The sequence below is a fragment of the Lycorma delicatula genome, chromosome 6 (assembly GCF_047948215.1).
Source record: "Lycorma delicatula isolate Av1 chromosome 6, ASM4794821v1, whole genome shotgun sequence".
Taxonomy (NCBI): Eukaryota; Metazoa; Arthropoda; class Insecta; order Hemiptera; family Fulgoridae; genus Lycorma; species Lycorma delicatula.
In genome coordinates, this window is record NC_134460.1 from 53694216 (window position 1) to 53707190 (window position 12975).

At 28.7% G+C, this 12975-nt stretch overlaps 1 protein-coding gene across 4 annotated transcripts in view; it reads right to left on the reverse strand.

The window, feature by feature from the left end:
- LOC142327071 (uncharacterized) overlaps positions 1 to 12975 on the reverse strand; it is a 61846-nt gene that overhangs the window by 15270 nt on the left and 33601 nt on the right. For all 4 annotated transcript variants that reach the window (XM_075369875.1, XM_075369874.1, XM_075369877.1 and 1 more), the window contains exons 13-16: positions 8966 to 9144; positions 7034 to 7225; positions 5884 to 6078; positions 2609 to 2808 (exon numbers count right to left, since the gene is read on the reverse strand). In XM_075369875.1, coding sequence (XP_075225990.1) covers positions 2609 to 2808; positions 5884 to 6078; positions 7034 to 7225; positions 8966 to 9144 — 766 coding nt within the window. The remainder of the gene's footprint in view (positions 1 to 2608; positions 2809 to 5883; positions 6079 to 7033; positions 7226 to 8965; positions 9145 to 12975) is intronic.

Genomic DNA, 12975 nt, shown 5'->3' on the forward strand with positions numbered 1-12975 from the left:
ATTCAGCTTGTCACACAAAATGGAATGGACACTGAAAATATTTGCAATACAAATTTCAACATTTCCTGAATTTTTATGCATCTCTTCTTACAAATAAAGATCATTAAACTAATTTTGCAAAATGACAGCTGAAATGTTACCAGTCTTCTGCTACAATGAAAATCAGTGACGCCTATTCTGGCCAATTTAAAACTATTTAACCACTTATAAAAATTTGCACAGTTTACACACTTTTTGGCACAATTAAAACATTCGTGAATGAATTTAGGGTGGTTTTACATGTTGAGGAAATAAAACTTTTATCACTAGTATATTGCTCTTCCACAGTACAAGTTTCAAGTGTAAAATGACAATTTGAAATAAACAATTGAGGTACTATACTTTATATCGGTACCAACTTAATTGGTCAAGAGTACCAACTTCAATGTTAAACGGTTTCAGATAATTCTATTAAGACAGTTTTTCCACTGCTACCTTTGTCTTTTTAATCAGTTAATGACCCTCATAAATCAATAAAATCACAAACCCCAGGAAAAAAATTATTTCATTATAAGGTTGCAATGTATTATAAACTTCATGTATTATGAAGTTCCTGCCACTTCAAAGTATTATTATTTTTAATACATATTTATAAAATTTCATAAACCCTTAAAAAATATTTATACTTTACTTAAAAATCTATTTTATAAAAACCACACAAATTTTCATTACTTTAAAATTAAAAAGAAACCAATTATATACAAATTAAAAAATTTAATAATGTAAATTTGAAATAATATTATTAAAATTAGACTTCAGCATAAATTTTCAAATACGTTTCAAAATGAAACTTTTAAATGTTAATCATATTACAAATAAAAAGATAAAACAAATTCAAGTGATCAAACAAATTCAAAAATATATTAGAACAAACAAATATTAACAAGCCATAAACGAGATAACATAACCAAGAATGTACACTTTGCATTTTTGCAAAAAACATATCGGAAGGAAACATTTAATAAAAACTAATGGAATAACTATTCAAAACAAACCAGATAAAAGTCAATAAACCAGATAATGCCTGATAAATCAAGTATTATTAATAATGCCTGGCCAATGTGATCAATGAACTAAAATTAATTGCTTTGCTTGGATAATGTACATAATACCCAACGGCATTCAGGCAATGTGATTAATAAGGATAAAATATTAATTGCATTGCCAAGACAATGTGATTATTGTTTAGTGTTTATATGTATAATAGCAAGGGCTCTTATTTATTCATGCATACGCTTATTTATATTTTTATTAAAATATAATGCTGATTTAGTTTTAATGGCACAAAGCTGCACAAATTTTGTGAGATAATCTTGGTATACAAAAATATATCTGTATTTGCCATCAGCTTTAAGACTGCATGTTAATGAGATCCATTGAGCACCTACAGTTCATTTTAGTGCTTATAAAGGGTTTTACATCTACACCTTTTCTAGGTATGATGTTTTTTAAACAAATAACACAGAGGGCTTAGGTATGATAAAATCATTTTGCTGGTTATGTTCTTGTACTCGTTCTTCACTTCTACCTCAATCTGATTTCTTCAAGCATGTCCAACCAAACTGTGTATCGTAAATTATTCCAAAAAGGTTTTTCAGGTATGCATAGCATTTGATAGACAAATCACCCCCCTTTTATTGGAACAACTAATTGTTGGACGCCACCTTTAAGGATCACATCATAGCGATGTAGAAGTTAATAACCATCTGGAGACTTGGATAGTTTTTCCTTCAATAGTTTAACTTTTTCAATCATACCTACATATTTGGCTGAATAAATATTTGCACATTTTTTGTGTTCAATGATATCTAACAGCTTATTGTAAAACTGGATTTTCATTTCATGTAAAGATAATTCCATCTAGAAAAAAAGATGGTATATATGCTCAGTGACATTAGTCTATTGCAAACTTGATAAAATATTACTAAATAAAAATTTTGTGTAACATTTAAACTTTCAAGAAAATCTATTATTGCACAGGATGAAAATGTTATGTAAATAGCAACATAATACATAATACATATAGCAACATAATACATATAATGGCAATTTCCTTCTGCTGATATTCCAAAGGGCAAAGTTTACAATTTTTAAGATTAGCAGAATAGTAAACAGTAAGTCTGAATACTTAATAAATTATGACTGTTTTCAAAGTTAAATTGAAATGATAAAGCGTAATATTACCTTTAATATTATAAATGTGCTATTAAAAAATGAAAGATTACATAAAGATTTTAAATATAAATAAGAATATATATGAATAAATAAAAGGCTTGACTATTATACATATAAAAACTAAGTATAATTACACAGCCTGGACAAAGTAATAATACTATACACTTATTAACCACATAGCTCAAATGCCATTGAGCATTATGAATATTACCTGAGCAAAGTGATTAATTTTTGTTCATAAATCATATTGCATGGATTGCGCGGGCATTATGCATATAATGTCCAGTTTTATCAATTTGACCATAACATATGCACCAAAATAAGTGCTATCCTTCTAACACAAAAAGTTCTTTGTATCTTCAAAGAATAATTAACCGTAAAATGATTAACTTACTAATAGTTTGATTCAGTCTTTTTTCTTGTTTCTCCCAAGATGCTGTAGCAGTATTTGAAGAGCTAGTAAGAGCCTCTATCTGCCGAAGAAGAGGCCTGGTAGCAGTTGTAACAGACTCTGAATATTCTTCAGCACGTAATTCTGCAGCTTCAAGTCTTCTTAACAAATTCAAGTTTTCCTGACGTAATTCTGACTCTCGTCTGTTGAGAAATTAAAACAATTAGATTGACCCATTTTTCATTATTTTTATTTTAACAGGATTAGAGAGAAGGATGCACTTCTTAAATGGAAATCCTAGTATCTTGTCAGACCTACATCCTCAGAACTGAAAATGGGAAAGATGAAATCAAGCACAAGAAAAATCAGCAAACGATGAGACAGGATGATCGTGCTCAAAGAAAATACTATACAAGAAAACTATTAAAAAGGGAGAGAATTATGCTCTTGATCAAACTATACTGTACTAATTTAAATATAAGCTGCAACAATAATTACTTTTCTTCCAGAAATAAACAAACCTCCCCCTATAATTCAGCCAGATTGTTCCCACAGCTAAATGTTCACTTGTTTAAAGTAGTTAGTATATTGTTGGCTTGAATCAGAACTACGCTAAGTCCAAAATTTTCAATTTTGAGATATTCTGTGTAAATGTTCTTTGGGTACATACTTTTTGAGTGCAGAACTATTCTAAGTCCAATATTCAACAAAGAAGCTATTTTTCTACAAAAAACAGAAGTATTCTATAAAAAAATAAATACTAATTTCCTTCATGCAAAAGAACCTACCCTAATTGAGCTCTCCTGAAAAAATGAGTTTTTGGACTTAGTTCCGATCCAAGCCTACAATACGTTTAATATGATAGCTCTGTAATTAACATAAGTATACAAATTAAAAGAAAGCACAGATTCTAAAAAAAAAATTTAGATAGGCATGCAATAAACTTTTCATACAAATATATAATTTTATTAATTATTATACTAGAAGTATACTAACATATCCAACGCATCATAAAGTACTTATTTCTCAGTAATAAACAAACACAAAATCAGCATACTTAGTACTCACAATAAAAGCAGGAATTATTTTATAACAAATAATAGTAAGGATAAAATAACAACAATGGCTCATTACAGTGAAAACATAAAAATTCTAGTTAGATCTACTTAAAATGGAATACTGGACAATCCAAAAAACACTGCGATTTTTACAAAGATCCTTGGCTGCTTTTTAAATGAATTCAGATCTATAACAACTAAGTAACATTCAAGAATCCTTTTACATTAATTACAAAAGTAAATTTCTGTGACATTACAAGTAATGAATGCTGTAAGATCCTGGTGTTCTTGTTTTCTATACTAGTGAATGGCAAATCTTATTTCCACTTAGGCAGTTTAATTAAGAGACATTACTAGCTTTTGAATCACCTGTTAGATGTCCTAACAATGTCCATGCAATAACTGCACCTTCTTATATGTGTTGGGTCAGTTTAGGGGTAAACTTTTCCTTTACAAAAATTTAAGAAAAAATGAGGCTTGTATTTAAAAAATAATAATCATTATTATTATTTTGCACTAACTTACTTTATTTACTAACCTATTATTATTTATTATTAATGAGGCATGTTTTTAAAGTAGGGTTCATTTTGAAATAAAAACAAAAATGCAAAATATGCACACTTATTACTATTCATTAAGCATTAAAACTAGATTTACTTACCAATTTTTTGCATTGCTGCTTTCAACTTTAACACATTTTTCATAGCTTCTTCATTTTCTCTTCAAGAAATTCTACCACCAGTGACTTAAAACAAGTAATGCCACTTTTCAAATCGTCATTGTTGTCAAACAAAATGTGATACAAGCTGCTGATTAAGCTAAAGAAAATAGAATGCTGGGATCTACAAGTAAGGGTTATAGGATGGATATTGAAGATTTTCCAATGACATTTTTCCAATCACCTCTTGATTTGCTATGTGTAGCCAGGTTTGTCATGGAAAAAACAAAATCCCACAGGTTAGCATCCACATTATTATTTTTTGTAGCTCTTCTATGATTTTTTTCATATTTCACAATATATATATATATATATATTGGCATTCACAGTCTATCTCCAATCACTAAATTTGACACTTTTCTCTTTTTCTGTTTAGCGTCCGAAACCACCATAAGGTATTACTTCAGAGGATGATATGTATGAAAGTAAATGAAATGTAGTCTTGTACAGTCTCAGGTTAACCATTCCTGAGTTATATGGTTAATTGAAACCCAATCACCAAAGAAAACCGGCATCCATGATCTAATATTCAAGATTCTGGATACCTGTAATACTGATATCCAGAATCTTGAATATTAGATCATGGATGCCGGTGTTCTTTGATGGTTTGACAACTAAGGCACTCCTTTTGTCCCCAAAAAAACAGCCATACGCTTCTTTACCAAATGATCTTACTTAAACTTCTTAGGTCTAGGAGATGAAGAATGCCGCCATATCATCTACTTCTGTTTGCCTCAACGTTCAAATAAGAAATTCAGGTTTCATCTCCAGTTACAATGCAATCAAACAATTCATCATTTTCATTATATCACAAAAATTCATGCACTGAAGCATGAATTGTCTATTAACATGATGCATGAATTTTCTAAAGCATTGTGTGTCTGTTAACATCTCTGACACAATTTTTTACAGCTGAATTTCTCATTCAAAACATAATTCAAAGATCATGAAACATAAAAGAAAATTCAACAAGGAATACCAACAGGAACAGTGAAGCACCAGTTTTTCTCTGACTTCAATCAAATCATCTGTCATCATTGACAGACAGCCGCTATGTTCTTCTTTATGAACATTTGTACTCCCTTCACGAAATGAACAGCACCAATGTCTTGCTTTAAAATCACTCATAATATCAAACCCATAAATGCCACTAATTTTCCTGTTGCCCCTTTTCATCCGCAAAATTGTTTTTTGCCATCAAAATTAAATTACTCTTTGAACTTCACATACATGGTGTGTTCATGAATTATACTCATTATAAATGAATGTATGAATATAAACAAATAATAGCAAAATGACTAAAACTATTGTTGCTAGCAGCTGACAACTGAAATAACTGATCTCACAAGCGCCATCTGTTTACATTTAGTATGTGACAAATTCAAAAACGGACCTTACTTTAACAACACCCTTTATAATTACTTAATTATTATAATTACTCTCATAAACTCTTAGTAAAGAAAACATTACTAATTTCTGTCCTATTATAACTAAAAACTCACTTTAAATGCTCTTGTTCTGTCTGAGTCAGTTTATCTCGTAAATCATGTACAGTTGCTTTTAAACTATCATGCTGAGTAGCTGCTGCTTCTAATTCATCTTCTAATCGCTCCCTAACACCAGCTTCTGCCGTTTGCACTGCTTCTGAAACTTGTTGTCTAAGAGATGCTGATTCAAGTCTACTCTCCTCAAGTTCTCTGCATAACCAAAATAAGATGACTATTAATAATATAATTTTAAAAATAATAATGAATACAATTTAGTAATAATAGTATATAATTTTAATAATAATAGTGAATATAATTTTAAAAAAAAACACAATAATAAAGTCAGTAGTAAAAAAAACCAGAATAATTTAACAGAACCTAATATCACTTTATTTTAGTATATGCTTACTGATCTCAGAATCCTTGAAAGGAAATATGGTCTTCAGCAAAACAATCTAGACTCTAGATATGAATCAAACTCCAAATTTTGCCCTAGGACTAATAAGCCACCAATATGAATTATAAAAAACACCAATTATATAAATCATAGCACTTTGCTATGACAATCTAAATATGTTTGTCCCACATATCTCATATGCTATAATGAAAGTTAACTAGTTATCTGGATTATTTAAAAAAAAATATTTATGTGCACATCTTTACCTCCTTTAACCTAAAATAATTTGCAAAATGGTATCATCATAACATATTCGGCAGCAGTACACAAGAATATTATTCTTGCTGGGTACCACTGTTTTACTGCATTCAAGAGCTCCATGCTTTTTGATTCTAAAGCTCTGTAATTTCTAATTTCTTGCAGAACAAAAATTTAAATGTTAATATTTACAAAGATTTGGTGATTTAGAATGTAATTTATTATACTGAAAAAGTCTTATTCATCACACAATCAATTTATAAGATAATCACATGAACACTTATCTATATCTGTCACCCTTCATCAGACTAAATTTATTTTTTTGTCTATTATAATTCTGACCACTTTGTATACATTTTAATGAAGAAGCTGAGAGGATGGGATGATGGGTGAAAAAGTTTCTGATCCTTGTTAAGAAATATATAAAAATAATACAAATTTTCTAAGATATTAAAGATAGAATTCAAATAATGATGAAATGATTAATTTTATAAGAGAAAATAAGATTGCCTTTGACAAGTAACAAGAGTAGATGTTAATGAATCCACTTGAGACTGAAGAGTGGAAATTTCTTTTTCTAGCCGCTGGTTATTTTTTGTTAATTGGTGAACAGCTTCTATTTGCATCCGTTCAACTTCTTCTTTAGCAGATAATGCTTTTTTGGCCCTTTCCAATTCCTGGCTTGCTTCTTCTAATTGTTCTCTGAAACATGAATAATTTATAGTAAATAGTTAAAAAGTATTTTTTTAAATTAAATAATGCATTATTTAAAATAAAAATATTATTAAAAAACACAATAATAGAAACTTAACATGATACCTAAAAAACCCTTGAAAAGTACCCTCGAAAACACTTTTTCATTAAATGAGGTAAATATAATAAAACTTAATCTATTTTTCTGTTTTCATGATTAAATTTATTATTAATAATTAGGTCATTAAAACTGTGTAAGTTTATCTATTTTCAGACGATGGATGTATTTATGATAGTGCAAATCTTTAAACGGAAAGCAATAATATGCACTACACTGAAAATCATATATGAATACATTTAAGGTGGATAATAGGTCTTATCAGTTATTTATTTAAAAAGAAGGAAATATAGAAAAAGGTAATATAGAAAAAATCCAGGGGTTCAACACCTTCATTTAACTCTTCATATGAGATTATATAATTCATTAGCATTGTTTTAAGGAGAATGTAATTTTTTACATGAAGTAACCCTTATTTATAGTATTTATGATATTTAGAAGTTATTACTGGACAGTGGCGGCTCGTGTATAGACACTGTGGAACTATAGCACTCCCTATTTCCACTTGATGTTATCGCTAACATTTAATATAATGAGTCCATTTTTCTTTAATTCTTTCTTTATACTTGCACAATGTATAATCCTTAAGTTTAATGTCAGTAGCCATCCCCCAGTTTATGAAAAAGAAACAAAAATCTTTGTATGGAACTGTGCACTTCACAGCTCCAGCGATGTAGTGTTTGGCTGTTGTCCACATGCACACAAGGCTACAAGGGATAGAGATCACTATTGCTCCTGCAGTGCTGACCCTGGCGTGCTGTGAAAGGTAGCTTTTTCTTACTCTGCGTATGTATGTGATGTTCCTTGTTTTTCTAGTTTAGTTAGAAGAAGGAATATGAAAGTGGTTTAGTTGTTTTTCTCATTAGTGATCCAGAAGATGGCGGAAAGCAAGGGCTCTTTGATTGGCAAACCTGTCCAAAGACACACTGGAAGGGCGAAAGAGAAGGTAATTAGAAAAAACTAATTATGTATTTGTTTCTGTGTACGTAGAGATTTAATTAAGCACCATTGGACTATGTAGTGCTTTTAAGCAGACATTTTATTAAGTTATTATCTAATAATACTAAAAAATATTATCAATATTGACATTTTATTATCTATTTGGTTAAACAAATTACACAATGTTCTTAAAAACCATGTACCATATTCTTGAATATGATAAAGTGTAGAATTAGATTATTATCCTCCTTCCAGCTATTCTATTTGATTCATTTTTTTCGGTTCTTTTATTTTACAGAAACTTTAACCATGGCCTTGAAAAGGCCCAGAGAAAAAATTTTCTGGAACAGCACCCCCACTAATTTTAGCTATGAGCTGCCACTGATTGGATACCCTTATTAGAGGTTAGTATTAATGTTTACTACATCAGAGCTGTGATCAATTCATAGAATAGAGGCAATTTTAAACAAACTTCCTCCTTGGCAGAAAGTTTAATAAAATATACCATTCTATTTGGCATATGAATCAAACACATCAGTTACGTTTTTGAAACTGGAAGTAGAATCTGCTGAAAAAACTTTTATCTACGCCAAAAAATTAAACTCGCAAAATTCTGCTAAAGTTTGAGTAAACAATCAAATTATTTTATAAATTAAATGTTTTAATCGCTCAAGAGTAAATTATCAACTCACTTCAAAGAAGATATTGTCTTTTGATTCTCTTTTTCCATAGCACGTAATTTTTTTATAGCATTATTTAGCGCCAACTGTTGCTTACTTAATTTTTCTCCTTCTTCTCGTAATTCAGCAATCACCTGATCTTTTTCTTCCTCCGCTTCTTTTTCAGATGCCAGAGCAGCTGCTTTGGCATGCTATTAGAATAATAATAATAATAATAATGAATTAACTTTTAACAATAAATTTTATGCATATAATTTATAACAATTATAAATGATAAGAATATTTAATTAAAGTATTTATAAACTGATGAAAAAGTATACATATTTTATAAGAAATATATTTTGTGTGCATTTCCAAAAACCATAATTTTAAAAGTACTAGAAAAAATAGATTTCAGTTCAAAACTATATAGGCTCCTCTTTATTGAGTTATTAATAAAGAAGGGGCAAATTATTATCTTCCAAGACTTGGTAGTATCAACTAAAGACTTAGAATTTACCATTCAAGTTTACATTTGCATTTAAAAACACAAAAATTTTGGTTAGTCTGGATGATTCTTCTATGTAATCATCAAGAAGTTAGTTTATAATTTTTGGTTCTAAGACCCCCATTCCTATGCCTAACAATCCTATTATCGATTTCAATTGAGGCTTTTTGATTTAGCAATAAAAAATATTGTTCAATACCTTGATACACTAAATTTTGGCCCATTATAAATAAGCCAAAAATTTTTCTCAGATTTGAGAAAAATTAAAGAATTTGTCGTTAATACTGAAAGGTACTGAAGTTGTTAAAAAATATGCAATAAAGTTCTTAAATATTAATTACTTGATTAATAAATATGTAGAGTACAATTGTGAAAAAGATCAAATGATATATATTACCTTTAAAATTATGCAATATTAAAAGTATAATTGAGAAAAAATCGAAACTCTGCTTAAACATTTTGGGTTCTAGTTGATCCCTTAACCAAAAGATGTTTTTATCATCAAAATTATACTATATTTAGAAAATAAAAAATTTAGCTACCATCTGATCTGCTTGGTTGACAGTTGTTGTCTCTCATACAACATTCATAATAATAACCATAACTTGAGAAATAGATAAAGTATCAGTAATTATAAAAAATTCAAAAAAATTGGAAAATTCTTAAGTCAGATCCTACAGGACACCTTTTTAAAAAAAAATCTCCCATTCATCTATATTAATATTAGATACCACTGGATTTTCAATCTTAAAAATTAAAAGAAATTTATATTTTAAGTATGGGTTCCATTCTGTCCCCTTTTTTTAGGGCTTACAAGCTTATTTATAGCAGTAAATATTTACTTCAATAGTCAGACTAATTTGGTGCAATATTATTCAAGAAGGCTAAAAAAATTAATTTATTAGAAGAAAAAATATATAGATACTGTGTTATTCCCTTGTATAATCTTAATTATCCAATTATAATGGAGCAGAAAATCAGGCTGAAACTGAGATATAACATTTATATAGTCAAATACTTGTGCAAAATTTCAAATCTTTTAGTCCACAGGTTTTTGAGATATGAGGTAAGTATTGTTTAAAAAATTACTGAATGTCCCCCACTAAAGCAACCGAGTTAAAACTTTGAATTTTAAATATATGTATGCATTTAAAACAAAGTTAACCTCGTGTAGTTACTGCGCAGCAGGTGATAGGGGGATTCCCCACTATACCTTCCTTCTTCTCTGTACTCACGCACTTTTTTTTAAATAGATGGTACATTTAAAGCATATATCATGATTTTCTATTATAATTTGTCTGTTGTCATCTGTCCTTTTTCAATTGAAACTAATATTCAACAAAACATTTCTCAATATTTCATGATTAAAATTGAAGCCTAATTCTGGGTGTTCTCTTTTCAAAATATTCAGTATTTTTTTAATGTTGGCAACGTATTGTGATTTTTATGAAAATTATAAATTATGTTCAGTAATAACTTTTTTAAAAACTGTCTGTGTTAAACATTTTGCACTTGTGTGTGAGTTATATCATGTCTACTGAAAGTTTCATTTTCTCTTAATTTATTTGATTCTGTCAAAACCTTTTTTACAAGTCAACTGGTATTCCGCACAGATTGGCGACATGAATCTTAACTTCTGAACATGACATATTTAGATTTTCTAATGAAATATTTCTGAGTACATTCATTATTAAGTACTTAATCTGACTTCTTACAGCTACACCTGGCCCTAGTCTGCGAACAGATCTTGGCTGAGGCATAACTTAAGTACTGAAAAATACTTCAAATTGTTTTGAAAAGTACTGTTAAAATGCAGTATGAAAAACTACTCTTAAAACTTAGTACTGAAAAATCCTATTAAAAATATAGTATTGAAAAATACTGTTTAATTTAAGAAATAAGATACCGTTAATTTATACCAAGAGTTGCTTCCTCAACCTAACTGAATTTAACACTAACCGCAGTCAGCTAAATACTACAATGTGGTTGTCTCCCCCCTACTCTGCTCTTCTCTCACCAAACAAACGAGTGTGCACCCACTTACTTCGTGAGGTTAACTCTGTTGGATAATTCTTTTATCGTATAAAACCTAAATGTTCCATGACCGCTACACAAAAAGCTAAAATTCAAAAATGGAGAAAACTATCACTTCCCCTTTCCTAATTTGGTTAAAAATTTATTGCCAGAATGTTGAATATAAAATAATTTTTTAAGCAATTTTAAAAGAATTTACGTTAAGCCAGTCTGGAGATATTAAGCTACAGGTGAATAAAAGTATACACGTATAAATATTTGGAAATTTGTATAATTTTTTTTTAGACTAGTAGGATCTTGAAACTTCAATTTGCAAAAACCCTGAACCCAAAATTTAGGCACATTACAAATGGGCCAAAGCATTTCCTCAAATTTGAGAAAACTTAAAGGAACTTTCAGAAATTTCCAAAAAATTTAACATTTTCTTGCAAATTTGAGAAAATTTAAAGATTTTCTTGCAAATTTGAACAAAATTAAACACTCTCACAAATTTGTGAAAAATTAACGAATTTCTTGCAAATTCCAGAAAACTTAAAGAATTCCTTACAAATTCCAGAAAAATTAATGAGTTTCTCACAAATTAGAGAAAAAGTAAATATTTTTCAGAAATTGAAAAAATTAAAAAATTTCTCACAACTTTGCAAAAAATAAATAATTAAAGAATTTCTTGCAAATCTGAGAAAAATTAAAAAAATTCTCGAAAATTTGAATATATTAAGAATTTCATGCAAAAATACAAAAATTAAAGAATTTCTCGCAAATCTGGGAAAAGTTATAGAATTTCCTGCAAAATATGTGAAAAATTGAAGAATTTATTGCAAATCTGAGAAAAAAATATTCAGCAAATTCGAGAAAAATTAAAGAATATCTCAAAAATTTGTCAACAATTAAATAATTTCTTGCAAATTTGTGGATTAAAGAATTTCCTGCAAAATTACAAAACTTAAAGAATTTCTCAATAATTTGAGAAAAACTAATGAATTTCTCGCAAATTTGAGAATAATTTCTCACCACAGTGAAGAAAATTAAAGAACTGTTTTTACAGTTTTGTTGCTGTAACAACAATAGAGCTACAGCTGGGAAAGTAAAAAGAAACAGATTTTTTATACAATACAATTGAACAATAAGAGAAGTAACATAGTAAAACTACAAGCATTAAGCAAGAATTTTTTTGCTAAAATTTACATGTCAAAACCTGTTAATTATAATGGAATAAAATTACAGAGAAAAGTGGAGCTCTGAATTAACAAGTGAAAATTACAAAAAAAATTATTCACAATATAATGGTTATTTGGAAAGTAACTTTTGATTCATTATTAAAACAACATACAAACTGACAAAAAAACAATTTATTATATACATCTTATAACTACATCTTTCAGCTACTTTTCTATTTAATTACGGTCTAAATTTAGGCAGTTATCATATCTATAAAGTGATTTTTTAATACCCTCATCATAAAACTTGGCCACCTGTGAATTAAGCCAGCTAGTAACATCTT